The sequence below is a fragment of the Pantherophis guttatus genome, chromosome 7, assembly GCF_059756535.1.
Source record: "Pantherophis guttatus breed Tessera chromosome 7, ASM5975653v1, whole genome shotgun sequence".
NCBI classification, from domain to species: Eukaryota; Metazoa; Chordata; class Lepidosauria; order Squamata; family Colubridae; genus Pantherophis; species Pantherophis guttatus.
In genome coordinates, this window is record NC_142069.1 from 29,814,443 (window position 1) to 29,840,575 (window position 26,133).

At 39.2% G+C, this 26,133-nt stretch overlaps 1 protein-coding gene and 1 long non-coding RNA gene across 6 annotated transcripts in view; one reads left to right on the forward strand and one right to left on the reverse strand.

The window, feature by feature from the left end:
• TRIOBP (TRIO and F-actin binding protein) overlaps nt 1-23,615 on the forward strand; it is a 64,956-nt gene extending 41,341 nt beyond the window's left edge. For 4 of the 5 annotated variants that reach the window (XM_087873865.1, XM_060694554.2, XM_087873863.1 and 1 more), the window contains 13 exons: nt 4,602-4,658; nt 5,096-5,164; nt 5,495-5,584; nt 6,694-6,803; nt 7,537-8,080; nt 9,316-9,411; nt 14,756-14,903; nt 17,992-18,103; nt 19,193-19,352; nt 19,985-20,095; nt 20,801-20,887; nt 22,227-22,380; nt 22,885-23,615. In XM_087873865.1, the coding sequence (XP_087729991.1) occupies nt 4,602-4,658; nt 5,096-5,164; nt 5,495-5,584; nt 6,694-6,803; nt 7,537-8,080; nt 9,316-9,411; nt 14,756-14,903; nt 17,992-18,103; nt 19,193-19,352; nt 19,985-20,095; nt 20,801-20,887; nt 22,227-22,380; nt 22,885-22,889 (1,743 nt within the window). In that variant the 3' untranslated portion in view covers nt 22,890-23,615. The remainder of the gene's footprint in view (nt 1-4,601; nt 4,659-5,095; nt 5,165-5,494; nt 5,585-6,693; nt 6,804-7,536; nt 8,081-9,315; nt 9,412-14,755; nt 14,904-17,991; nt 18,104-19,192; nt 19,353-19,984; nt 20,096-20,800; nt 20,888-22,226; nt 22,381-22,884) is intronic. The other variant, XM_087873864.1, reaches the window with a different exon arrangement.
• LOC132712579 (uncharacterized) lies at nt 19,764-26,004 on the reverse strand. The gene is made up of 2 exons (XR_015728883.1): nt 25,556-26,004; nt 19,764-22,696 (listed from the first exon to the last, which is right to left on the reverse strand). It is a non-coding gene; the product is annotated as an uncharacterized LOC132712579 (long non-coding RNA).
• Between the last annotated feature and the right edge of the window lie 129 nt (nt 26,005-26,133).

The window sequence follows — 26,133 nt, forward strand, 5'->3', positions numbered from 1 at the left end:
TGTCTTCTCAATTTTTGTACGGGCTAATTCGGGTGTCGGTAACCCATAGCTCCGGAGCTGCATGCGGCTCTTTGGGCCCTCTGCTGAGCCTCCCTGTCCCATCACTGGCTGACCCTGCCCCTCGCCCTCCCCTCCCAGTCACTCCTCGCCTGGCCTTCGAAATTCGAGAGATACAGAGAGGGGGAGAGAGAGAGACATAGATGGGGGGGGGAGGGAGAGAGAGAAGAGGGAGAGAGAGAGAGATACAGAGGGAGGGAAAGAGCAAGAGAAAAAATGGTTTTGTGGTTCCTGGTGTTTTTTAACCAGTTCTCTGCCCTAATGATTGGCTGGGTAGGCGTGGCTAGGGAGTCATGTGACTGGGTGGGAGTGAGTGAAGTGGAGTTGGCCACCCAAGTTTTGTGGCTCCCTGTGTTTTTTTTTTTTCTGTGGGAAACGGGTCCAAACGGTTCTTGAGCGTTTAAGGTTGCAGACCCCTGGGCTAGTTCTTAAGGCTTGGTCTTGTGCAGCTAGAATTAACCCCTCTTATAATAATGGGGCCATTAGAATCAGGGCCGTCTGGATTTTGCGGGGACCTTTGTGTCAGAGGGCAGGTGCTGCTGCAGAGGGAAGGCAGACTTCCAGGATCCCATTAGATGACATTGTTTACTCAGAGGAACCCAGGGAACACCAACTCTGCAGGATCAAATTGGTCGAGTAGATGCTGTGGGAGACACATGATATCACATAAAGAGAACTTCTGAATACAGGTAGTCCTTGACTTACATCCATTCATTTAATGGTAGTGCAAAGTTATGAAGGCACTGAAAAAAAGGGACTTACGACCAGTCTTTGCACTTATGACCATTGCAGTGTCCTGCAATCATATGATCAAAATTTGGTTGCTTGGCAACTGGCATGAATTTGCAACAATTGCAGAGGCCCATGGTCACATGTTCACCATTTACAAACTTCCCGGGGAGCTTCTAACCAGCAATTTTCATTGGTAAGCGAGGCAGTTGTTAACTGACTTTTGCCTCATTTTACAACTTTTCTTGTCACAGTTGTTAAGCGAATCACTGAAGTTGTTAGTAGCATGGTTGTTAAGTGAATCTGGCTTCCCCATTGACTTTGCTTATCAGAAGGTCGCAAAAGATAATCACATGACCCTGGGACACTGCAACCGTCAGCAAGAGTCAGTTGCCAAGTGTCTAAATTTTGATCACACGACTATGAGGAGGCTGCGACGGTCATAAGTCACTTTTTTCAGTGCCTTTGTAACTTTGAACAGTTACTAAATGAGTTCTTGTAAGTCAAGAACTACCTATACTTGTGGAGCTGATTGGCAATTGAAAGTAAAAACAATGTCATTAGCTGATGCTTTTGTAAAATTAAAAGTTTCTTTTTAAAAATGTTCCAAGTCAGGGATGGCAGAAATCTTGCTGGGCAGGAATGCTATGCTAAAAAACCCAACAAACTACCATTATATTAAATATATTAAATACCAATGGACAGAGGATATACGTAGATAAGATCCTAATTTCCCTGTTGCCTTCACACATTCATGTGGACATCACACCATCTCTCACTTTCCAGTGGCTAGAAACATAAGAGATGAGAAAACTTGCTTTCCCGGCTCTAGTTTCCATGCAGTATTTTTTTTCTTTGTGTTTTCCTATTGATATCAAGTTCCTGCACCTCAGCAAACTAGTTCATATTTGTATCTGAAGCACCTACAGTACAAAGCTAACCAAAATGATAGGCTGGGATTCATAGTTGTAGCAACAGGTGGCTTTCCCCCATATCAAATCAGGTTGTACAATCTGGGATGGGCCTAGCACACATGCTTCGGTATGCCTGCCCATCAGCTTGGGTGTAACCAAACTCAGTCCTTTGATATGAAAGCAGAGAAAGTTTCCTTCAAGCTGGATTGGCAGACTTGATCCTTTCTTAGAAGTATTGGAAACTTAGCAAGTTCTGAGTATCCATCCAAGAACTGCTTCTAAATACTGTAAATTCTAAATACTGAGTGGAGAATGTGGCAGATGAGATCATTGGATGGTTTCTCTATAAATGCTTTTCTTGCTGCAGACAGCTTCCTGGTATGGATATATTATTTCATATATTCTATAGGGTTTGAATCCTAGGCTCATTTTGCTTGTGTAAACAGAGCTTAGATAACTGATTTAAATATTTTTGTTGGCGTCTTATCTTTCTTTATTATTATGCTAAAACTACATAGTGCATCCAAATACTATTGTGTTCTGTGTTTGAAGGGGGTTAGTATCCTTTTTGTTTGTCTGAAACCAGAGAGATCTTCCTATGGCAGCTGTCCTGAACTAGGAAGCCAAACTGGTTGGGGTGCAGCAACAGCTGGTATGTGTGGCGTTTCAAATTTGGTTTGAATGGCATCCACCCTACCTATGTTTATAAGGTGTCAGAGTTTGCTAGCAGAAACAGGAAGGGAATGGCAAAGGTGGAAAGCTTCTGGCTCACCTGAGAAGTTTCTACTGCCTCTTTTACATTAAGTTTGGTTTTTCTCAAATCTGACTTGTGCCATAGCTTTGAGTGGGTGATTTTAATATTTATACATTACACCTCCTATGTTAAGCAAAGCTGAACTATGATTTGTTTGCTCCATGTCTTGTATGAGGAAAAAGGAAAATGTATTTTTTAAGATGTGATTCATAGTGCAGGATGATAGCCATTTAAAAGAAAGTTCAATTTTTTTGCAAATACACAAAAAGATACTATCCATAAGGAATAATTCAAGTAAATGATGAAAAAATGTGTCATTTTTTTCTGAAAAAAAATGTGGGTAGTTCATTTATTTCAAGTCTAATTACTTATTTATATAGGTAAATTTAAATGTATTTATTATTCAATCCCTACGGACTAAGCACCTTTAAAAATGTTTCAGAGAAAGGAACTTCTAACTTACTAGTCCTGGATGGGGAGCCCCATGGAATGCAAGGGCTGTAGGCAAGATCATGAAATCAAGAAAACAACCCAAAAGAAGGCAGTGGCAAACAATTTCTGTATTGTTGTTGTATTATGTCTATCTAATTATCAGAGATTTGATTACTAATTTATTTGAGATTTAATGTAGTTATGCAAACAAATTTAATAAGTATGAGCTAATAAATGTATTGTACAAACAACATTAATGTTAAATAATACCACTACATGAAACTGTTAAAACAATGCAGCTCACTTTTTACATGTTGTTCCTGCCTTATCAGTTACCAGAATGATGATCAGCTTCTGGTTTGCTACCTATTCTAAACCAACCATGATTAGGAAAGTTTATTTTTTTGTTAAAATCTCTAGATTTTGTCTGCCATAAGCAAGTGGTGGATAGAGCCAAGCATAGAATAAGTAGCATATCGTGTATGTACCGTATTGTAACAGCTTCTCTGGCAGTAAATGCTTATCTACCCTGAGGAAAGTCAGGGAAGTAATAAATAAAATTATTTTTTAATTCTTTGAAAATGGAATGTAACAGAAATCTGACCAAATGCAGTCAGATAGTCCAGAACATTGCTACATATAAGGTACACATATATTCACACACGCTATATTAAGAACAAAGCCTTCCTCTATTTTTAGAGAGACAATAAATTTACTTTGCTTTGGGGTTTAGTACCACTTTTACTATAGATCTAATAACTGAATTTGGGCCAACAAAATGTTTCTTTTTAATTCTACAACTGTAATACAGGAAAAGCAGTAATCCTTATTATTCCCCTAAAGGCATTCATGTAGCGATACAGTGAGAAAGACCTGTTTGCGTTCCTGTTGTTTTTAAGTAAGCTTATAAGCCGCCTAGATATTCTGGAAGCTGTAAATGTAGATGCTTGCTATTCTTTGTGTAAGTGAGTTTTAATGTATATTCTTGTGATTCAGGGAAATGGGGGGATGTGGATGTTTTGAATACATAAAAGAGCTCTGGTTGATTGCATAGATAGGATGGGAAGACATACTGTAGAGGACTTGGTCTCTCATCTTCTCTCTGCATAGAAAGCAAGTAAGAGCTTTAAGGAAGGAAACCCTTTCATCTGAATCCCTTTCTTATTATTACAACTCCCAGCAGGCTAAAAAAAATCCCCAGAAATTAATTCTGGAGAGTTACTGTAGTTATAAAGCAGAGTTAATTAGTCATATGTAGGGAAAAAATGCAGCAGTGGATCTATGTGTGACTTCTTTTTCATGTTTTCAGATTTAAGGGTTTATTGTATATTTCCCCAATGTATGCTTTAATCTAGCCTTTTCCATCTTCTAGAGCAGGGGTCCCCAACCGCTGGTCTGTGGACGGCAGAGGGTCGTGGCATGCCAGAAACCAGGCCACGCAAAAAAGCGAAGCCCCATCTGTGGGATGCAGGCAGCATGCGAAACCACGCTCCCTCTAGGCCACGGAAAAATCTCTCTTCTCGGAACCTGTCCCTGGTGCCCAAAAGATTGGGGGCCACTGTTCTAGAGTGCACTGAAATGTCCTATTGTGCCACCTTCTTTGTCAAAAGTTATGAATGATAATCATTGCATACTGGAAAGTACACAGACAGGGAATGGTCAGTTTAATCTTGTGCTCTATATTAAATTTGTTCTGTCCTCATCTCTCTTTCCAGCCAGATCTTCTGAATTTCAAGAAGGGATGGATGTCCATATTGGATGACCCAGGAGAGGTAAGGTGGAAGAATTATTAGAGCCCAATCATTTCCACCTCTCCATTTGAAGAATTATTCTTACTCTTACTGTTCTTTTTCTTCCATTCCCACTGAAATAATGGTTTTACGCCAACGCATTTTTAAAAATGTGGAAACCAAATATGGTTTTGATTTTTCTTCATAGTTAAATGTATTTCTTTACAGAAGCTTTTGCTGTGTAACATAAATGGATTATATGTATCAGTAAACTACCAATAGGGATCCTCTGTTGCATGTTCCTTGTCAAAAATGGCTGACAAATAAATTGGGAGATCCCTTTTCCATAATTAAGTGGCTACGCATGAGGCCGAAAGCTTTTTGAGCAGTATAGGTGTTGAATGGTTTGTGTTTTTGAGAACAAACAAATCTTATATTTTGTCTTCCTGTTCTCCTTCGTTTGATGGTTTGGCCAACAGTGGACAAAGCACTGGTTTGTGCTGACAGACTCGAGTCTGAAGTACTACAGGGACTCCAATGCTGAAGAGGTAAGAAAGTGACCTAGCCTGATGGAATCTTTTGGATGTGGTAGTCAGATATTCAATGGAAGTGTACTGTATAATGGTTGTATGTATTTCCTGGGGGGGGGAGGGGAAGTAGAAGTGAGGTGCTTATTTAAAAGTGACAAAGAAGCGTCATGTACTTTTCTATACACTGAAAAGATAACATGGGATTGCTTAGCTTGGAAATAAGTATTTAACTGACGTAGATAAGAGGAAGGAGGAGGCTCTAGTAGGCTGGAAAGGTTGTATATTGGCAATAGGAAATTCCTGGACTAGATGATTTGCATAACACTTATGGTCTGGAGGTCTTTTCAGGCAGATGAGCTAGATGGAGAAATTGACCTACGTACTTGCACCGATGTGACAGAATATGCAGTGCAGAGGAATTACGGCTTCCAGATACATGTAAGTGTTCAGAAATGGAAAAAAAAGTGCTTGGATATGAAATAAAAGGCCCTATAGTTTACTGAGTCCAGCAAGGTATTCTTTAAAGTTCTTTAATTCTGTTGTGGAGAAGATGCTTCTGTTTTGCTACCATAATGAAGTAAACGCAAAGGATGGCAATTTAGCTTGTGAATTGAAATTATTTTCTAAACCACAGTCATAAAACTATAACAGAAAGGAACCCCAGTGCTTACCTTTCTGTTTGCCAAGAGACAGAGTAGAATTGACCAAGCTGAATTTTTCCAAATGGAGTAGGCTGCAGTTTGCGTAATACTGTTGAACAGGGTGTTAAATTAAGGTGGATTCAGCTTCAGTTACAGCTAGTTGACTTAGAACTGTAATGGAGGCCATAATTTCAGTTGTGAATCATTGCAATCTTAAGGCATCACATGACTGGACCTGGGGTTTTTTTGGCATTTTTTGCAGCGGTCATTAATCAAACACCGTGATAATGGTTGTTAAAGGGACCTGGAAATAAATGCTGAAAACCAGCAAAAAAATGCAATCATATAATACGTGCAAATGACTGTAAAGGTGAGCTGGTTGCCAAGCACCCGATCAGTGCATGATCATGGGGGAATGTTGCCATTGTAAATTCAAAATCAGGTTGTAAGTAGCTTTGGGGGAAGGGATCCATCATTACTTTGAACAGTTGGTAAGTAAATAGTCATAAATTGAGGAATACCTGTAATACTTACTTTGTAAGGAAGTTCTTAATGATTTTATCCTCATTGAAATCTGGCTGTTTCCTGTTTAATCAAAACCCAAACCTGAAGTCAGATGTACTCGTAGGATTTCCTAGCATGTGGAGTTCTCAGTGCTCTCTAAACTCAGTTGTTTGCTTACAGATGTTTCATTTCCTGACTTCTCAGGCAAGTAAAACATTGCAAGCAAACAACAAAGCTCAGAGAGCACCAAGGACTCCACAGTTCAATCCTGAGCCACATATATTCTCTTCTGTTGCCAGTATACGCTGCCTTCCATTTGGCGCATTACCTTTCCTATGTTGAAGGTGAACCATAGGTTGAGGTGTACAATCAAGCCATATTTTGTGTGTTTCTTTTTTCCAGATTAAAGATGGTGTTTTTACGTTATCTGCAATGACATCAGGAATCCGCCGGAATTGGATTGAGGCTCTAAGGAAGAGTATTCGACCAGCCAGTGTGCCTGATGTCACAAAGTATGTGGTAGATCAAGCTTACTAATACTTAAATTATTAAATTCAATCTATAGGAATATTTGAGCAGCTGTGTTTTCCAGCATTCAGCCAAATATAAGTTTCTTGCACATAAGTTTCCATGGTGTTAGAATGGGGATGCCAGAGCAATCATCTTAAATCTGGTGCTCTTTAACAGACATGGTGGTTGAGAATTTCAAGCAAAGCAAACATGGAGGACTGTGCTGAATTTTTGGTGAAAACAGGTTCCCTATGGAGTGGAGAAAACTGTTGCCCTTCACTACTGTTTGCATTGGTCAATAGTTGTTCTGTAGATTTCATAAATCCTTTTTCCCCAGCCCTGATGACATTGGATATAGTTTCCTTTAAATGCTGATTAAGAGTTAGATTGCTGTGCTGGGCCTCCTTCCGATTCCCAGAGGTTGTCTAGTCTGATCCAATGCTATCAGTCTGGAATGCCTACTCTTCTCTCCAACTGAGCCAGGTGAAAATATTTACTAGTATTATTCATCACAAATGTTTTGTTATATTTCCAACAATCCAGTTATTGTAACTTCTTGAGAACTTGTTCCTCTTGAATTACTATGTGGGGTAATAGGGCTGACTGTACTTGGGTGGCTTCCAGATCTGGGTGTCATCTACACTGAGATTGGAGATCCATTGTAGGCAGTTTCTGCAAACAGTTCCTGAATGATTTCTACTTCTAAGTTCTGCATGACTTTCCTCCTGGTTCCAGGCTATCTGACCACAACAAGGAAAACTCATTCTGCAACAATAAATCCCCCAAGAGTTCCTTTCGAACTGAGCTGCAGCCCAACACTGGAAGTGAGGTGATATCCAGAGCTGGCAGCAGGAAGGCTGAAGGGCAGCAACCGGCTTTTGACTATGTTGAGTTATCCCCCTTACAACAGCGATCAGCTTTAAACCAGGGGTCCCCTCAGCGGTCAAGAGGGAGCACAAGAAGTTCAGATGGAGGAGTCAAGCGGGAAGAGTTGGAGCGAGACCTGGCCCTCCGCTCGGAAGAGAGGCGCAAGTGGTTTGAGTCTTCGGTCAGTGGAGGCCTGCAAACAGATGGCCCAGCAGAGAATCCTTGTCCTAAGAAACCTCAGGGGACTCCTCTTACTGAGGCTCAGAGGAGTCGGCTAAGTGAAGACATTGAGAAGAAGTGGCAGGAGCTGGAACGTCTGCCTCTAAAAGAGTCCAAACGAGCCCCGCTGATGGTGCTGCTGAACCAGGGCAAAGGGAACCCTGAGGATGCAAGTGAGGCACTGGAGAAAGAGGTAGAGAAAAAGGGAGATGGGCGCTTTTAAAATTTGATAAATAAACAAATAAATAAAAAAATAAATAGAAGTAGCCACTGGTAATGTCCTGAGTCGTCATGTGCGGGAGGAAATACCTCTGTCCTTTTCACAAGCCTGAACAATGCAAATGTGCACATTCTCTGAATTGTTTCTGTTATTGATGCTGACTCTTTGAAATGTGTTGAAATAAGAAGGACGGAGAAACGTAAGCTTGTCTGTAGAGGTAGCATTTACTAATAGCATTTAGACTTATAGACTGCTCCACAGAGCTTTACAGCACTCTCTGAGTAGTTTACAATGTCAGCGTATTGCCCATTATAATCTGGATCCTTATTTTCCTGACCTTGGAAGGATGGAAGGCTGAGTCAGCCATGAGCTGGTCAGGATTGAACTCCAGGCTGTGAGCAGAGTTAGCCTGCAATACTGCATTTTAACCACTGAACCACATGGCATACCATCAGTCTGGTGTACTGAGAACACTACAGTATTGAATAGGAAAAGATTCCCTTCTGTGCTGTTAACATTGATGTCCCAGGCCAGGTTCATTTTGAGTAGTTTGACACATCCACCAATGAAATTTTGATCACTTGGCCATTTCACACACACAAGTCTAGCTCAGCTACAGTTTGTTGAATAAAACGTAAACTATGGTTCTCAAACCACAGTGGCTAGATTTTCCTGACACACTAAAGCAAAATGGAACAAACCATTAGTTTAATACAGGATATGAAACATCCATAAAGCTATTGTGCAACTTTTGTGGTTTGCTCATAACACTAAATAATAATGTGACACAAACCAGCACACAGAGATCACTGGAATTGTTCTATGTTTCATTACTTGCAGAAACAACATCGTACTTTGAAGCTGTCTGAGTATGGTGGCCAGAGCATAGAGTCATCTGGATAGAAAAATGACTTTTGAATGTTGCCAGCAGTTTCTAAAATCCACTGTCACATAGAAGTTGACTTCCATGCAGCAGTGATTATGATGTTTTGGAGCAGCAAAAAGGGGAAAATATTAAGGGGTTTAAAATGGATGTACTGAATTGATGTATCAGAATGCCAGCACGTTCTTATGTCATAATGTCATGGGTGTATGGATGGATTGGGGGAGTAAGTCCGTTTGCCTTTTCTGGTGACCTGGGACTCAGGTTAACAGAAAATTATTCTTTGGTGGTGATTTGTTATTCTGCTAAATCATTTGTCTAACAGGTCCAAGTCCTGAGGTCACAGCTGGAGTCCTTGCGTTCCCATAATGAGGCAAACCTCCATAAAAATGGGCATGTGCCCCAAGGATACATTTCTCAGGTAATGGTAATAGCCCAACATCATCTTTACATTCTATGGCTTTTCCTTTCTCCACTCCAGTTGCTAACCAGCCAATGTGGATAGAGAAATGAAAACAGCTGGTACCATCTCCATCATTTTCCTATCAGTGCTATCTATGATTAATGTATCTGCAGTGGGACAATGCCTTTAACATAAGGCAAATGTTGGAAAGGAAAGGACTTCTAATGCAAGCTCTTTCCTATTGCACTGCTCTTTAAAGTAGGAATGGGAAGCCTATGGAACTCCAGAAGCTGCTAACTTTGATTTGCAGAAACTCTTAAGGTTACCATGTTGGTTAAGGTATGCTGGTAGTTCAACAATAGCTGAGGGGCTGTAGGGATTGAAACTGCTACCAAGTTGGCTAAAGGGTGTGTATGTGATTTCACCCTATCCCTTTTCAGTCTCAACCAATCATAATAATTGTAAATGCCTGCTTGTAGTGACTCAAGACAGTATTTTCAGTAGAAGGCACTCAGCTGTGGAATTTCCCTTGCACACAGTAACAGTTTCTATCAAATCTTGGGAACGTTTAGCACCAACTTGAGTTCATTAAAATAGTGGATTTTGTTTCGTTGGTTTTTTAAAAAAATCCTTCCCACTTTTGGATTTCTTTTAGCAATGATTACAGACTTAAAAATTGAATGAACGGATGGATAAAGTACCTGTGACTTGTTGAAAAAACCAGTTTCAAACAGTAAAGTAGGGTTGTTTTAACTTTAGCTAAGGCTATTTGGAGTGCTTTTGAGGCCAGACAAAACTGTAACTCTAACCAGTGTGAATTGTCAAGCTTGCTCGGTGGTTGCACAACCAACAGAGAAGGTTGAAACCAAGGTTCATTATGTCTTGTTTTTATAATGTTAAATTACAGTATAGCGTTTCCAAATAATAAGATGGTTGAAGATATATATGGTTAAGAGTATTTGCCTTTGAGGTGTAGGAGTATCTACAGTTTATAGCGCAAAATAGGATGCAGTTAGTATCAACTAAATTATTTAGTAAGTAATTGGACAAGCTGAACTTGTTAACTGAAACTGTAAATTGGAGACCTCTCTACTTTTTAAAACTCCTTTTGTTAACTTTATTTTTATTAAAAATATTTCAGTGTTCTTATTATATAATACTCTAAAGTTTTTTAGGCCAATTATAAAATCATTCTAAAATATAGCAAGATGATGGTTATGGATAGTTTTAATTGATTGTCTATTGAAACTTGAAACTGCTGTGCCTCTCAAGATCACTATACTTTGGAGCAGGCTATAAACACTAGAAATAAGTAAAGTACCTGATAACTATTAACAATTTTTAAAAATAAAATGAAAAAATATGGAAGGTACAAGTTACAGGCTAAAAAAGGCTAAAATGTAGAATTGATTTTTTAAAAATGATACCCAAAGATAACCTCCCCCCACATACTCCTATTGATACTAAGACATAGCATGTATTGTGACTCATTTTTGAGTTACTTAGATTAAATTTAAATTTTACATTTACACATACATTTAAAAACTAAAATGTAAAATGTTAATATCTAACTTCGTTACTTGTTTTCCCTCTGACTTTGTTTATGAGATTTATTCATTTATATTATATCCAGCTCGCTTCAATAAACACCAGGTGACTTTTAATAAAACTAAATATTTTAAAACCTTTATCAATTAACAGTTATAATTAAAAGGTTGAAAATGACTCTGCAATGCACATACAGTAGCTCATAACAAATCCTCACCAGAAAAGCCAGTTCTGGTGGAAAGTTTTCACAGCTTTGCAGAATGCTTTGGAGCAGGGGGTCTCTAACCTTGGCAACTAAGATTTGTGGACTTCAACTACCAGAATTCCTCGCCAGCAGCTGGCTGAGGAATTCTGGGCGTTGAAGTCCACAAGTCTTAAAGTTGCCAAGGTTGGAGACCCCTGCTTTGGAGAGATGGAGCCACCACCTCAAAGCCTGATTCCAGACTCCCACTCTAATCTCAGAGAAATAGGACTACATCATCCCTTCCTGGCTAATTAACAGGAAGACCAGATTCTATTTTTGGGTCCCATAGATAGGTTGGACCCAAACTATATAGTACCGTACATACAGGACAATAACAGCACCTTGAATTGTATTAAAAACATATTGATAATAAATATAGCACCCTTATTTTCTCTATTACTGAAGTGGTTTTCACCCACCAGCATGCAGTTTCCAGGTGGTCTTTATGGGCGGGCTAAGTAGAATGTATTGCAATAATGCAGTCTCAAGGTAATAAGGTTATGAGTCATTGTTGCTGAGGCCTCCCAAAAAGAGTCACAGACTAGCTGAAGTTGAGCAAAGCTTCCCATGGGGACAGATCCCATCTGCTGCTCCAGTGGAACCCCCCCCCAAGTTGTAGTAATAATAATAATAATAATAATAATAATAATAATAATAATAATAATAATTTTATTTCTATACCGCCCTTCTCCCGAAGGACTCAGGGCGGTGTACAGCCAATTTAAAAACACAGGACACAACAATAATTAAAAATTAAAATAATTAAATAGATTTGGCCGATTTAAAACCCCAAAAATTTAAAATACCCCAATTTAAAATTATTATGTTGATAGCCCTGCCTGGCGGAACAACAGGGTCTTCAGTGCGCAGCGAAACACCCGGAGGTCGGAGATCTTACGTATTTCCGGGGGCAGTTCATTCCACAGGGCTGGGGCTCCCACAGAGAAGGCCCTCCCCCTGGGTGTTGCCAGCCGACATAACTTGGCTGATGGCACCCTGAGGAGACCCTCTCTGTGGGAACGGACTGGTCGGTGGGAGGCTATTGGTGGCAGAAGACGGTCTCAAAGGTACCCGGGTCCTATGCCATGGAGCGCTTTGAAGGTGGTAACCAACACCTTGAATCGCACCCGGAAGACCACTGGGAGCCAGTGCAGCTTGCGCAGGAGGGGTGTCACGCGGGCACAACGAGTTGCGCCCATAACCACCCGCGCGGCCACATTCTGGACCAGTTGGAGCCTCCGAGTGCTCTTCAAGGGGAGCCCCATGTAGAGAGCATTACAATAGTCCAGCCGGGAGGTGACAAGGGCATGAGTGACCGTGCGCAAGACGTCCCGGTCCAGAAAGGGCTGCAAAGTTGTAGACCTGCTCCTTTAAAGGAAATGTAACTCTTACCCCGAGTGAGCACAGAGGCAACATCAAATCCAATGGTTTCTACATAAATACCGTATTTTTCGTACTATAAGATGCACCGGTGTATAAGACGCACCAAGATTTCGAAGAGGTAAGTAAAAAAAAAAAGTGTTTGCCCTCCCTGGCTCTCAGGAGCACTTTGCAGGCTTCCCAAACCCTCTGCGCACTCTGTTTTTCACAAAAACGGGGTGTGCAGAGGGTTTGGGAGGCTTGCAGAGTGCTCCTGGGGGCTGGGGGAGGGCAAAAACACCCCTGTTTTGGCAAAAATCAGGTGAAAAATGGGCCTGTTTTTCGCAAAAATGGAACAAGTGGGGCGGGGCTTCGGGAGGCCAAAAATGGCTGTATTTGGTGTATAAGATGCACCAACATTTCCACCCTCTTTTAGGAGGGAAAAAGGTTCGTCTTATACTCCGAAAAATACAGTAGTTCCATCTGGCTGAAGTGTGGTTTCTACAGACCCCTTACATCCTGGACATAAATTGTTTCAAGTTCTACCCTCAAAATGATGCTATAGAGCACTGCACACCAAAACAGCTAGACACAAGGACAGTTTTTTCCCGAATGCCATAACGCTGCTTAACAACTAATTCCTACAACGCTGTCAAATAATTTACTATGACTGTATTACTATTATTCTTCTCTTCCTTACTAGTATTTATCTCTTCCCACTTATTACTATAATCATGTTGCTTGTATCTTTCAATTATATTGTTTTTATTTGTTTCCTAGTACGATCTGATAGCTTATTAGTAACCTTGATTATCACTTAATGTTATATCTTTTTATTCTCGATGAATATATTTTATTCTCCTTATGTACACTGAGAGCATATACACCAAAGACAAATTCTTTGTGTGTCCAATCACACTTGGCCAATAAAGAATTCAGTTCTGTTCTGTGCTGTTCTGTTCTGTTCTACTCACTTAATTTCATTCAAAGCCTTATTGCTGCCAGTCATCGAGTATGGTTATCCCCTACATCTCCTATCTGGCCAGAGATGGAGGTGTATAATTGTCAGCATATTGATAATATCTGATGATGAATAAACAGACTTCTCCCAGATTCATATAGATATTAAATAACATGAGTCAAAAGAGTAAAGCCTATATATATAAACAGCCAAGAATTTGATTGCTCCTATCAATACTACGGAGTGGAAGTGCCTACATAACCAAGAGCAAAATCATGATAAAATAAAAAACCCCGTTCCCAATTCTCATGGGGAATCACGGTCCAGAAAATTAAATACCACTGAGAAATCTAACAGGACCAGGAGGACCGTATTCTCACCATCCATGTCCCAAACAGCATAATGCGATAGTCTCCATCCCACATCCAGGTCTGAACTGTGACCTAAAGGATTGAGATATTCTATACAAGATCTCTAAAATCATAATTCTTCAGAACTTTCAAAGCAAGAAGGTTGGGTCCAATAGAAGTTGTATATCTTTCAGATCAAGCAATGACCATTTGAAACAGAAGGTACTTGTCACCCCCATCCCTCAAAGTCCTTAACTACCTCCTTAGGCCAGCTGTTGATTCCCCGAACTGCCTGAAGGAAACAAGACAGCAGATCTTATGCCTTCTAGCATGCTGTCCATACCCTCAGAGTCCACAAGATCAAAAGAATCACAGGAAAACTTGCAAGACAGTGCCCCAATTATCTAATTGGATTCTGCTGATGGGGAAACAAGATCTGAGTAAATGGAAGGAATCTTATCTGCACATGATTTTGCTGTCATGGGAGTCTGACAGAAAACCATCAAACCTGTCCTTCTCCAGTAGGGGTTATTGGGAGATCTTCTACCAACACAGTGTGAGCAGATATACTGATGCTTTCCTGTCCTTGTTGTCCCCATGTCAGGCCAAACATAGGACTTCTACTTCATGGTTTGTAATGTCCTCAGAATTATATATGCCTTGATTGGTCAATTAAAACTGAATTTTAACATAGCCTTTCCATTGGCTTAATATGTAACCTGATAAAGCTGCCTGGTGCAGATGCTTTTGTGTCCCTCTTTTTCATGTGTTAAGTCCCTGTTAACTTTTTTTGTGGTTATCTGTTCCCAGTGCTCCCCTATGGCAAACAGAGATGCATTTCTTGTTGATTCATCACATAAAATGTGCTTTTCCGTTCTTCTCTCCCCCATCCTCCTCTAGGAGGCATGTGAGCGCAGTTTAGCAGAGATGGAAAATTCCCATCAACAGGTCATGACAGAAGTACAGCGGCATCACCAGTGGGAGATGGAGCGGTTGCGGCAGGAAAAAGAGCGTCTTTTGTCTGAAGAGGCAGCTGCAACGGCTGCAGGTAGAATTTACATGACACTCATAAAACTAAGCCGTAATGTTTATTTTTCTTCCTATATATAATATAAAAAAGAAGAAAATGCAGATATGTATTCTAGCCATCTATTTTTTAAATATTAAAAACATTGTCCAGTCATGCTGATAAAAGTTTTCCAGAATGGAATGGAATGGAATGGAATAGAATGGAATAGAATAGAATAGAATAGAATAGAATAGAATAGAATAGAATAGAATAGAATAGAATAGAATAGAATAGAATAGAATAGAATAGAATTCTTTATTGGCCAAGTGTGATTGGAAACACAAGGAATTTGTCTTTGGTGCATATGCTCTCAGTGTACATAAAAAGAAAAGATACGTTCATCAAGAATCATAAGGTACAACACTTAATGATAGTCATAGGGTACAATAAGAATCAAATCATACTAGGAAACAATATAAATCATATGGATACAAGCAACAAAGTTACAGTCATAGAGCCATAAGTGGGAGGGGATGGGTAATAAGAACGATGAGAAGATTAATAGTAATAGTCAGGCAGACTTAGTGAATAGTTTGACAATAGCCAGCCAGTTCAAAAGCAGAAAGTACTTGCCATCAATCCAAGAAAGTAGATTCAGAATATAGTCTTTTCTCTATAACAAAGCAATTTTTTAATGACCCATGCATAATACTTGGTACATATTTGTTTTGTTAGTGAATTCCATTTTTTTCTCCTAAATAGTTAAAATCATGTGGTGCTGCCCTCTCTCGATGAGGAGAGGCAGAGCATGTACTTTGGCAGAAGACAAGTAAGCATCAAAAACAATTGTACTCCACAGGCTGTAGTTATCCCTTTAAATGCCAAGGACAGAGCATGTAAAATTTTAGGAAAATATGGTTGTCAACCACAGCAATATTTTCAAACAAGCAGAAGATAAGTCTTGACAACACGAATGAGAACAAAAGAGAATAAAAGGGGAGGAGAAACCAAAGGTTGGGAAATTTAAAGGGAATTTACATTAGATATCTTATAATTTTTTAAAAAAAATTTATATGCCACCCTTCTCCAAAGACTCGGGGCAGCTTACAAGGCGTTAAGCAATAGCCTTCATACTTTTGTATATTTTATACAAAGTCAGCTTATTGCCCCCACAAATCGGGTCCTCATTTTACCTACCTTAGAAAGGATGGAAGGCTGAGTCAACTTGAGCCTGGTGAGAATTGAACTCGCAGTAATTGCAGGCAGCTGGAAGCTAAATACTACCTTTAACAGTAGCATTAGTCTGCTGTGCCACTCAGGCTCATAATCAACAACGCTAGAACATTCTTAATAGAGATCTTACTAGAGAATTTGGGAGAGCTGTTACTTCATTTTTCATTAGTCCTTGTTAGGGAGCTTCAAACAGTATGGATTCTTGCTATGGTGTCTTGTTCCTCTACTGCCCTGACTCCTGGAAATAGCAGGGCTGGATTCATTGAACTGGATTTCTCCCCTTTTTCTAGGTCATGCTTTTTAATAGCTTGAACTTGCAGCTGTTGATTTATTAGCATTGGGCATGCCGATGTCCATCTTAAAAATATTTTTTAGTTATTTGTAATCTAAAATGCATTTCAGTGGTGTTAATCTTTAGGAGCTATAGATCTGATATATCCAAATCAAACTGTAAAATCAGCAGATGTTTTAATTAGATATATACTGCCATCCAGCATTTTTAGACAATTCAAATTCCTTTTGTAATAAATCATTATTTTTAAATACATTTTATTAAATACCATAAGATAAAAATACAAAAAGAAACAAAAGTTAGAAAACTGACAGAAAGAGAAGTGCAAAGAAAGAAGAAAAAAGTAGTGACTCCCGATTTGCTCAGTGCAGTAAGATACAAAAAAAAAATTATAATCTCAACCTTTTGCTTTACATTTCAGAACCTTCCAAGCTATTCCTATAATAAGAAAATTATTCTACTAATCAAAACCTAAAATTAAAGTATCGTTTTTTTCCCAGTTTCAAGTAAAAAGTCCAGAAGCGGTTCCCAAGCAGAACTAAAATTAGATAAATTCTTCTCTTTAATTAAAACAGTTTTGCCAACACCCCTAACTCCATCATTGTTATCATCTGCTCTTCCATTGTGGAAATTAGTGTGTCTATCCATCTTTCTGCATATAAGGTTCTTGCCGCTGTAAACATATATAATTGCAATTTTTTTTTCAAGTTCTTTGTCCATCAAACCTGAAAGGAAGACTCTTGGCTCCAATTTTATATTTAAGAATCTTCTGAATCAAGATAAACTCCCCTAATGAAGATTTCATATTTCTAGTTTCAGAAGTCTTTAATAGTTTTAAGATGGTTAATAGGCAATTTGTCAAAGTGATTAGAAAGAGAAGTTTACAAACTTAGTGTCCTTTAAAAGACTCGCATCATGGTTGCAGGCAAGATGGCTGATCTTCTAATCTCCTGGCGCTCCAACCCAAGGAAACCTGCTGTCCTGCAATCTCCTCATGAGGAGCTGCTGTCCAGAGCACATGTGGCCAATCTCCCAACCTCTCGTTGTGCAGAGAGGTTCCAAGGAACTGGTCTATTTACCGGTTCCTTACTCTAGGCTGTAAGCACCACTTTTGTGGAACTGTCTTTAATTCGCCATCGCCAGTAGTCCAATAGGCAAGTGAATTTCTCTTCAAATAATTGCTTTGAGAAACATAAGAAAAACCTCAAAGTAAAAACCTTATTTGTTAGCAGTTATAATTGGGAATATATGAGATTTCTCCATTTAATTGAATAACCTGATAATTCAGTGTCCTTTTAATACTATGGCAGTACATTTTGGTAAAGAATATTCACAAACATCAATCAAATAAAATGTTTAATTCAAATATAATGTGTTTAGCTCTAGCCACTGAAATGTCCATTATTTAAACATCAAGTGAACAAATGTTCTCTTTGTCACCTGATACAATGTATGAGTGCAGAACTTAAATTCTTCCACTGGATTTTTCTCCTTTCCAAGACAATTTAGTTTGGTAATATATAAGATATATACAAGTTTAGCAGATTTTACTGATCCTTTCTTTGTCCTGTCTCTCTGCTCCTACCCTTCCCTTTGCTCTAGCAATTGAAGCTCTGAAGAAGGCACACAGGGAAGAAATGAACAAGGAGTTGGGCAGAACACGTAACTTTCAGAAAGGGTTTTCAGATCCAAATGCGCTCCAGCAACAGCATCGGTAAGCGACAATTGAAAAATGATTGAAGGAATCTTGACTTGTGAATTAAGATAGGAGATATAATTGTATCTATCAAAATGTTGATTGCTGTAGCATTTGATGAAAATCTTTGGGTGCGTTTTGGGAGCAAATTGACTTTGCCATCGATTTTAAGAGTAATATAGAAAAGAAAAATATAAAGTAGCTGGAGAGTAGTGCTATTAATTTGTGTGTTCATTTAAATTCATTTGGATCAAATTCAGTTTTTGTCCTACCTTTACAGTATGTCTTCCTTTGACCCAGCCCCCGTGTGCATTTGGGATGCATCCCCTCTAGCTCATTTCGTTAAATGCAACCCTTTTATAGGAAAAGCTATTGATCTTGTGCTTTCAGTTTTCACTAGAAGCCATTGCTTGTATTCTTTCAACAGATGGAAAGATAGGTCAGAAAGATAGATTAAATAGGACCATTAAGGCCCTTTTGCATCATAGATAGCCTAGAGAAGGAACTCTGGCAACTCAAAAAGATGCCTAAGCATATCAGACCTGGAAATGGGGATGATAGTATTTATATAGATCAGGGGTGTCAGAATCAAGGCCTGTGGGCCAGATCCAGCCTGTGGGGTGTTTAAATCTGGCCTGCGGGGCCAGCCTGGCAATATCAAAAGACCGGCCCGCGGTGCCTCTGTTGGCCCAAATGGGTCACAGGTGTGTGTGTGTGTGCAGCCCCTGTGCGAGCCATTTTCAGTCTCCCCGGCCTCCAGCAGCACTCTGCCGGCCAAAAACAGCCATGTGGAGGCCTCACGAGACTCCTGCGTGGCCCATTTTGGCTGGCAAGGTGCTGCAGGAGGCGTCTATTCTGGCTCCCCGCTCCCCACACCCCCCACCTGCCCATGGAGAACTACAATGCTGATCCATTTCTCGAAGAAATCCAGTATGACACCCCTGGTATAGATTATCCTCTCAACCGGCTTCTGTGTCACAACGGTCACATTTTGTTCAGGATTTGCAAAATAAGATTCTTATTTTGGAGGGGACAGACCAGACAGGGGGAAGACTAGCAGAGAAAACTTAGATGGTGTTGATGATGAAATCCTGGTATCTGCTGCAGGTCTGATGTGGAGTCTCTGAAGCGGGAGTTGCAAGTGCTTTCAGAACAGTATTCCCAGAAGTGCCTGCAGATCGGGGGCCTGGTGCAGAAGGCAGAAGAACAGGAACAAATGCTGCAGCGTTGTCAACAGGAGGGGAAAGACCTGCTTCGGCAAAACCAGGCAAGGGCTGGTGGTGCTGCCAAATAGCAGAAATTCTGAGGGAAGGAACAATGACAGAGCAAAGTAACATTCATGAAAGTAGGACAATCTCTTTAATTTAAAATTCAAATTAAATTTACATACCAGTGAGCTTGCCATTCTTCTTACCTGGTGGTCCTTGTCTTAGCAACTAATTCTGGAAGATTTAGCAACCATTTTTGTGATGTCAACCATAGATCTGTTTGGAATCCCTAGGATGCCGAGTCAAGTTGAGCAATAGAATAGCAAACACTATTGAGCTCTGGAAAGACAAGCTTTGGAGAGAGCCCTGGCAACATGCAGCCTAAGATGTTTCTTCTCAAGGCTGCACGATTGAAAATGGTAGCAATTGTCCAGAGTCTTTTGTCAATATAAGAAGTTAGACAGCCATGCTTTTGCTATATGTAACTCATCTTTTAATAACTTTAAAAGTTAAGAAATTGAAGTGGCAAAGCCAGAAACAATCTCTCTCCCTTGAGGACGTTATCAAGTGTATTCCCTCCATGGCTCTCAATTATTGGAAAAATGTTTAAATAATTACCAGCTTCAAAAAGGCTTCCTCCACCTGTTACATTTGATGAATATGTTAAACTATTTCATCCTCATTCTTCCAGGAGTTGCAGAAGCGTCTGTCAGAAGAGATTGGCCAGTTACGAGACTTCATTGCTGCTCGGGGCTCACGTGATGGTGCTTCACACAATGAGAAGAGTTCTTGTGAGCTAGAGGTAAGGAGGGAAGGTTGCTTGTCGCCTAATACTTTTTGCTTGTCAAATTTTGCAGTTTCTTTTGTTTCAGGTATAATTTGGCTATCTAGCATTGTGTCTGAAAAGAAATGTCTGCTGAATCTAGAAGCAGATGCACACAGCTTTTGCGGCAACAAATAGCTCTTTTAAAATGGAGATTGGGGAAATGATAGATGAGCCAATTTAATGTTTCTTCAAGACAATTGGTAGAAATGGTAATCAAGGACATAAAGAAAATAAAAAAGGATAATTTGGATTTTTGTCAAACTTCTAAAGTTTTTTTAAAAAGAAATCTACCAAACAATAAGGTATGGTTGAACAAACATGGTTGATCAGGTTAGGTGAACCAAGCCATAGAAAATCAATTTGTTCATGAACACTATTAATTTCCTGCTTTGTGTCAGACATCATTTTATTCTAAGGGCAACCTAATTTTTGCTCTCTTCTGAGGCATTATCTCACCCATCATTAAGTGTTGTACCTTATGATTCTTGATGAACGTATCTTTTTTTTTATGTACACTGAGAGCATATGCACCAAGACAAATTCCTTGTGTGTCCAATCACACTTGGCCAATAAAGAATTCTATTCTATTCTATCTTGCCACATTGAAAGTGATTTCGATAGTAGACAATTGTGTCCTGAATTGTGTCCCTAACCCTAACCTTTTCCATCTTTCTTCTGAAGGTGCTTCTCCGGGTGAAGGAGAATGAACTCCAGTATCAGAAACAAGAAGTCCAGTGTCTGAGGGATGAACTCCAAATGATGCAGAAGGTAGATTTCTAAAAGCAAATCAGAGTTCCTGGTTTGCAAGGAGAAGTGCATCCACGCATAGGTGGAAACCGATCACTCCATTCCCTCTAACAGTATGCAGTGTTATCCAAAGAACAGAAAAGTAGAAAGCTAAAGAAATTAAAGGCATCAGGGAGAAAAGGAAGCCCAGCTAAAGCCGTTTTGCACCAAATCAAATTCTCTGTATTGTCCCATAGCTTTCTGCCCTGGCAAATCATTTTTGCTTCCATCATATCCATGCCTCGTTTTATACTCTGCCTTTATTCTTTAAATTGTTAGGCTCTCCTTTTTGAGGATATCAATTCTCTATAAATTCTCAGTCATTCTTTTCAACTTATTTCATTTTTTTTATATAATTTGATTCTCTTTGTTTATGATTGACTAATACATTTCTTTCATATTAGTCACTTACTTAATATTCAGCCCACATTCATTCTTAATTCACCTTGATCTCATTTTATCATATTACATTGCATTCAACTTTATATTTCTCTTGTGATATACCTAACATTAAAAAAGTGGGCAAAAGCATGCTAAATATACAGCTGTTGTCTTCTGATGAACATTCACTTCTTGGAATAGACCTATCTACTGTTTTTCTAGAAGCATTTGCACATCTTAAAATTTTTCTATCCAGGTTCCCATCTTTAACTAATATTCCACAATATTGGTGTACAGATCATCTATTTGCCTTACTTTTTGCCATTTATGTACTACTTGCAAACATTGAGTCTATTTTCCCTGTTATTTTCTCTGTTACCACAGCTACCTTTGTGTTAGATTGTGCATCTAACATTCACTTCATATCTAACATTCACTTCTAATCATTCAACTTCTCATCCAACACAATATCATCTGCATATTCTGGTTCATGCCCAGTATTCTTCTAACACAGGGGTGTCAAACTTGCATCACATTGTCATATGACGTATTGCGACTTTTCCCTCTTCACTAAAACATGGGTGGGCGTAGCCAGCATGTGATGCATCCAGCCAACAACCTGCAAGTTTGATACCCCTGTTCTAACATCTTTATAAGTCCATAAATACATTAAACAACCAGGAAAACATCCAAAATCCCTGTCTTAAGTTCCATTCAATACCGAGCTATCTGCTCAGCATTTATTCTTATACATGCTTTGTTGCAATCATATACCACTGTTAATTTTATTCAGCAACAAACCTCCAGCACAAAAGATTCCATAATTTGAGCCTATTGTATAATTAATAACATGTACTTCACCTCAGAAGATGCCAATGTCTTTCATTTGTATCCTTGGTTTCTATTCTTTCTGGACAATGGTACTTCCTTCCCCATGCAGGACAAGAAGTTTGCCTCAGGGAAGTACCATGATATCTACCTGGAGCTGAATCACATCAAGCAACGGTCAGAACGAGAGATTGAACATTTGAAAGAGCATCTGCGCCTGGCCATGGCAGCCCTAGAAGAGAAAGAGATGCTGCACAACAATATTGGTATAAAAGACTCATTTGCATTAAAGACGCATGTTGTGTAAAGTGGAACTAGCCAAGCTGCAAAGGCAGAAGGCGTTGGGGCCCCTTTTATCTCCCAACAGCAGAGATGCACCTTGTATTGGCTATCTTGCTGATTGCTTCACAGTGTTCAAAATCTTTCTCCTTTTCCTTCTCTTCTCTCTCCTCCCCTCTTCTGTATGCCAGAGGACAAATGCATAAACAAACTGCTTGTAGAAGGCTCCATGAAATCAGGTTGAAAGCCATAGGTTGGTCACTGCTACTGTATTGTCTACTCCAGCTCACTTTCATTCTGCATCTAAAATAAGTTTACAAGCCAAGGATGTTATAGCTACAATATATAAATTGTCATCACCAAGACACTTTAAATGTTTTAGACTTCCATCTTTCATTACTATTAGCATGGCCACAAGTCCTATGTAGCAAAGATACACTTTTTGAACATAATTTAATGTTCTTAATTCTACTTCTTTCTTTGTTCCATAGGTTAGTTACTTTTCGATGCGCCATTTCAGAGAAGAAAGCAGCATTCCTTTCCAGGAGCACTGGGCGAGACTTTACCAAATAGCCATCACATGCATCTGCATCACTTGGGCATGTTATGGGCTGGATCCTACCACTAGCACCTTTTTGGGACTCTATACATGAAAATAATTTTTATATTTTGGGGGATGGGGTTGGGGATATGTTTTAAAATCTTATACTTAAGTTTCCCAGCAGTTAACCACAAAGACGGACCAGATATTTCTCCCTAAAGTTCCTTTAGATCTAATTGTTCCTTCTCCCAAATATTTAGCTGTATTTACATTAAAAGTATTTATCTGCTTTCAGTTTTCTTCCAAATGGAGAAACAAAATCACAAAACCCTCAACTTCAGGTTGTACAGTGTTGCTTCACAGCATCCATGTTGGAGATATGCTGTGCCGAAAGAATGTTGTATTAGTTACATTGTCAATGGTTTGTCCAAAGACCATACAGAGTTTATGTTTAGGACCTATGAGTAGCAATTGTTTCAGAACAACGGAAGATTTTTTTTAAAAATGTGGATTAAATGTCTGCGCATCCCATTGAGTCTTCCTCCCCAAAAGTTGGATTCAACTAATATGTTCTCATGGGGAGAAATTTTACTGCTGATGTTGCCAGAGCCAAACAATGAAGGCGGCTGATTTTCTTTTATTTCTGCAGAGTTAACTTAATAAAATCATTGTCTACAGAAATGTGTGGTTTTTGCTTGGCAGCAGAAGGTATAAATGTTGAACCATTTTGCATTCCCAAAAGGTTGACGCTTCCTCTTCTTATATTATCATTCTTGGCACTTAATGCTCTTTGGAGGTTCAAAGTACTTTCCCTATTTTCTCTCTTAATCTTATAAACCTTTAAGGGAGAAATATGGGGAGGGGGAGGCTTTATTTATATTTTGGATGACTTGCAATAGATCATCAAATACTTGACTCCGAATTATTTGGCAATAGCAACAAGAAAAAATTTCCACTCCTAAATTCGTCTGTTTTATTCTGTTCTGCAAATGTAGTTTTTCATTATTTAATTAAAGAAACAGTAACTATAAAATCTATCCATGCTTGTTGCATGATTAGATAAACTACTAATGTTCCTGTTACTTAGTGAGTGACTATTTCAATAAATTGGTAGCATCAAGTTGAACTTGGCTGGCTCAGAAGACGTGGCCTATTTAGTAATTGAATGGGACATTATCAGGAAATCCCAGAATGGCAGACTCAAATGGCAAAAAAACATCTCAGAAGAAAACAACCCCCCACTTCTCTATTGTTGCCAAGAAAACATGTCATAAAATCACCAGATACTGGGCTCAATGTGGAGGCTCTATACATCCCTCAAGTAGGAATACAACTACATATTTACAGCAGTTACAATGTGCTCCCCAAACTTTTTCCTTCATAATCCAAAACGGTTTACCAGAAAATCCTTTTTACCAATATAGATAAACCATTTTAAGTCAATTTAAATGTCCTACTTGTGATTGAGTAATAGATTTGTGTGTTGTCACCTAAAGTAAAACCACTTTTACTCAATTTTGGGAAATTACCAAGGTTTGGGAAACATAGTGTTAAAAAATGTCCAAACTTGATTTTGAACTTGACCCCAAATCACCCAGTTTTTGTATCATAATGGGCTACTTTATAACTTGAACTTATTTCTCTGTTCCTATCATGCTGAGCCCTCTACATCAGTGATATCACTCTGAATGCAAAGGTTATTTGCAAACTATTTAAAGTATGCAGACATTCTATTCTTGCAAATCTGTTATAAAAATGTATAATATATAAGTGTTTTGAATTTTGTTAAAATGCTGTTATCAGTAGTAAATATTCCAAAAATTATGCTCTTACTCTCAGATATTCTCCCACTCAATTTGCTTTTTTTAAAAAAAAGCTCTGCATTTAGTATAATCTGTATTAATTATATTACACAGGATCAACTTTCAGAATTTAAAAAAATATTAAGACCATCATACTACCATTCCATCATGCAATTTAATTAGCCCACAATTGGTCTCCCTTTCCCATATAAAACAAGCAGAGATACATAATTTTTTAACATGCATGGCTTTATCCATGTTTTTTTTCATGAGACAATTCCAGTAAGTTCATAACATTCTCTCTCTCTCTCCCTTTCCCTCTCCCTCTCTCTCTCTCATACACACAGCACCCTTCTATAATAACTGGCATATCATGCTTCTCATTCACAAGGAATGGCAAAATGATAAGGCCAGTTTTAAAATAATCAGCAATTTCATGTATGATGTAATTTCATTTGTAAGAAAAACACATTTCACAGCTATTTAAAACATCTCCCTCTAAAAACGACCTTGACTGAACCAAGAGAATATAGTTAGCATATATACTGGAATTCAGGTAAGGACTGTATTTTTGGTTCTCCAGCCTTACTTTGATTAACCATGGTTTACTCTGTCCAAATCAACCATATGCTAATCGCATGGACTTGAATTGCAGATCCCTCTGGCTGAAAGGTGGTTGTGAATCAATTTGTCGCATTAACACAGCCATGAAAAGCCATGTAAGGGAAAATATACCTCTTGCGAATTATATTTGTAAGATACGGCTGGCTTTTAAATAGCTAAAATTCATCTTAAGGAAACCCTACTAAAAATTGTCACCTGTCGTCTGAAAAAATCATTGTCGTTGCAAAGAGATCCGTGTATGCGTCCCCCAATCTGGCCATTCCTTCATTCTCTCATTTATTTCGTAACCGGTTCCCCCCCCCCCCGCCCCCGTCGCAATGCCTTTCTAAAGCAGCCGAAGGGGTCCTTAAAGGATGACGCCGAAATTAAACTCATTTTTTGTCGTAAAGCAACTGAGGAAGCGAACGGCATGTGCGTCCAGTATCCATCTCTGGCTATGGGAAACAAAGGAAAGGGGGGCTAGCCTCTTTTCGGCGATGCATGTAGTCTGTGCCGAAGAGGAAGCGTGTGTGACCACCCAGAAGCATTAAACAGTCGCCGTCAGAGACGAATTGCAGAGAGGAATAACATTCCTATTTCTTGGATCCTCCCAACGTTGCGCTATCAATAAGGGAGAAGCCTTCTCCGACTACATTTCCCACAAAGCATTGCTCTCACGTTGTACGGTGGCCTTTAGCCATACAAACCACTGATTCCTTTCGCTCGGTAAGAATTAATCAGCTGATTGCTGAGAGCTCTTCAAAGAAACTATTGCTATTGTCAACAGAGAACTG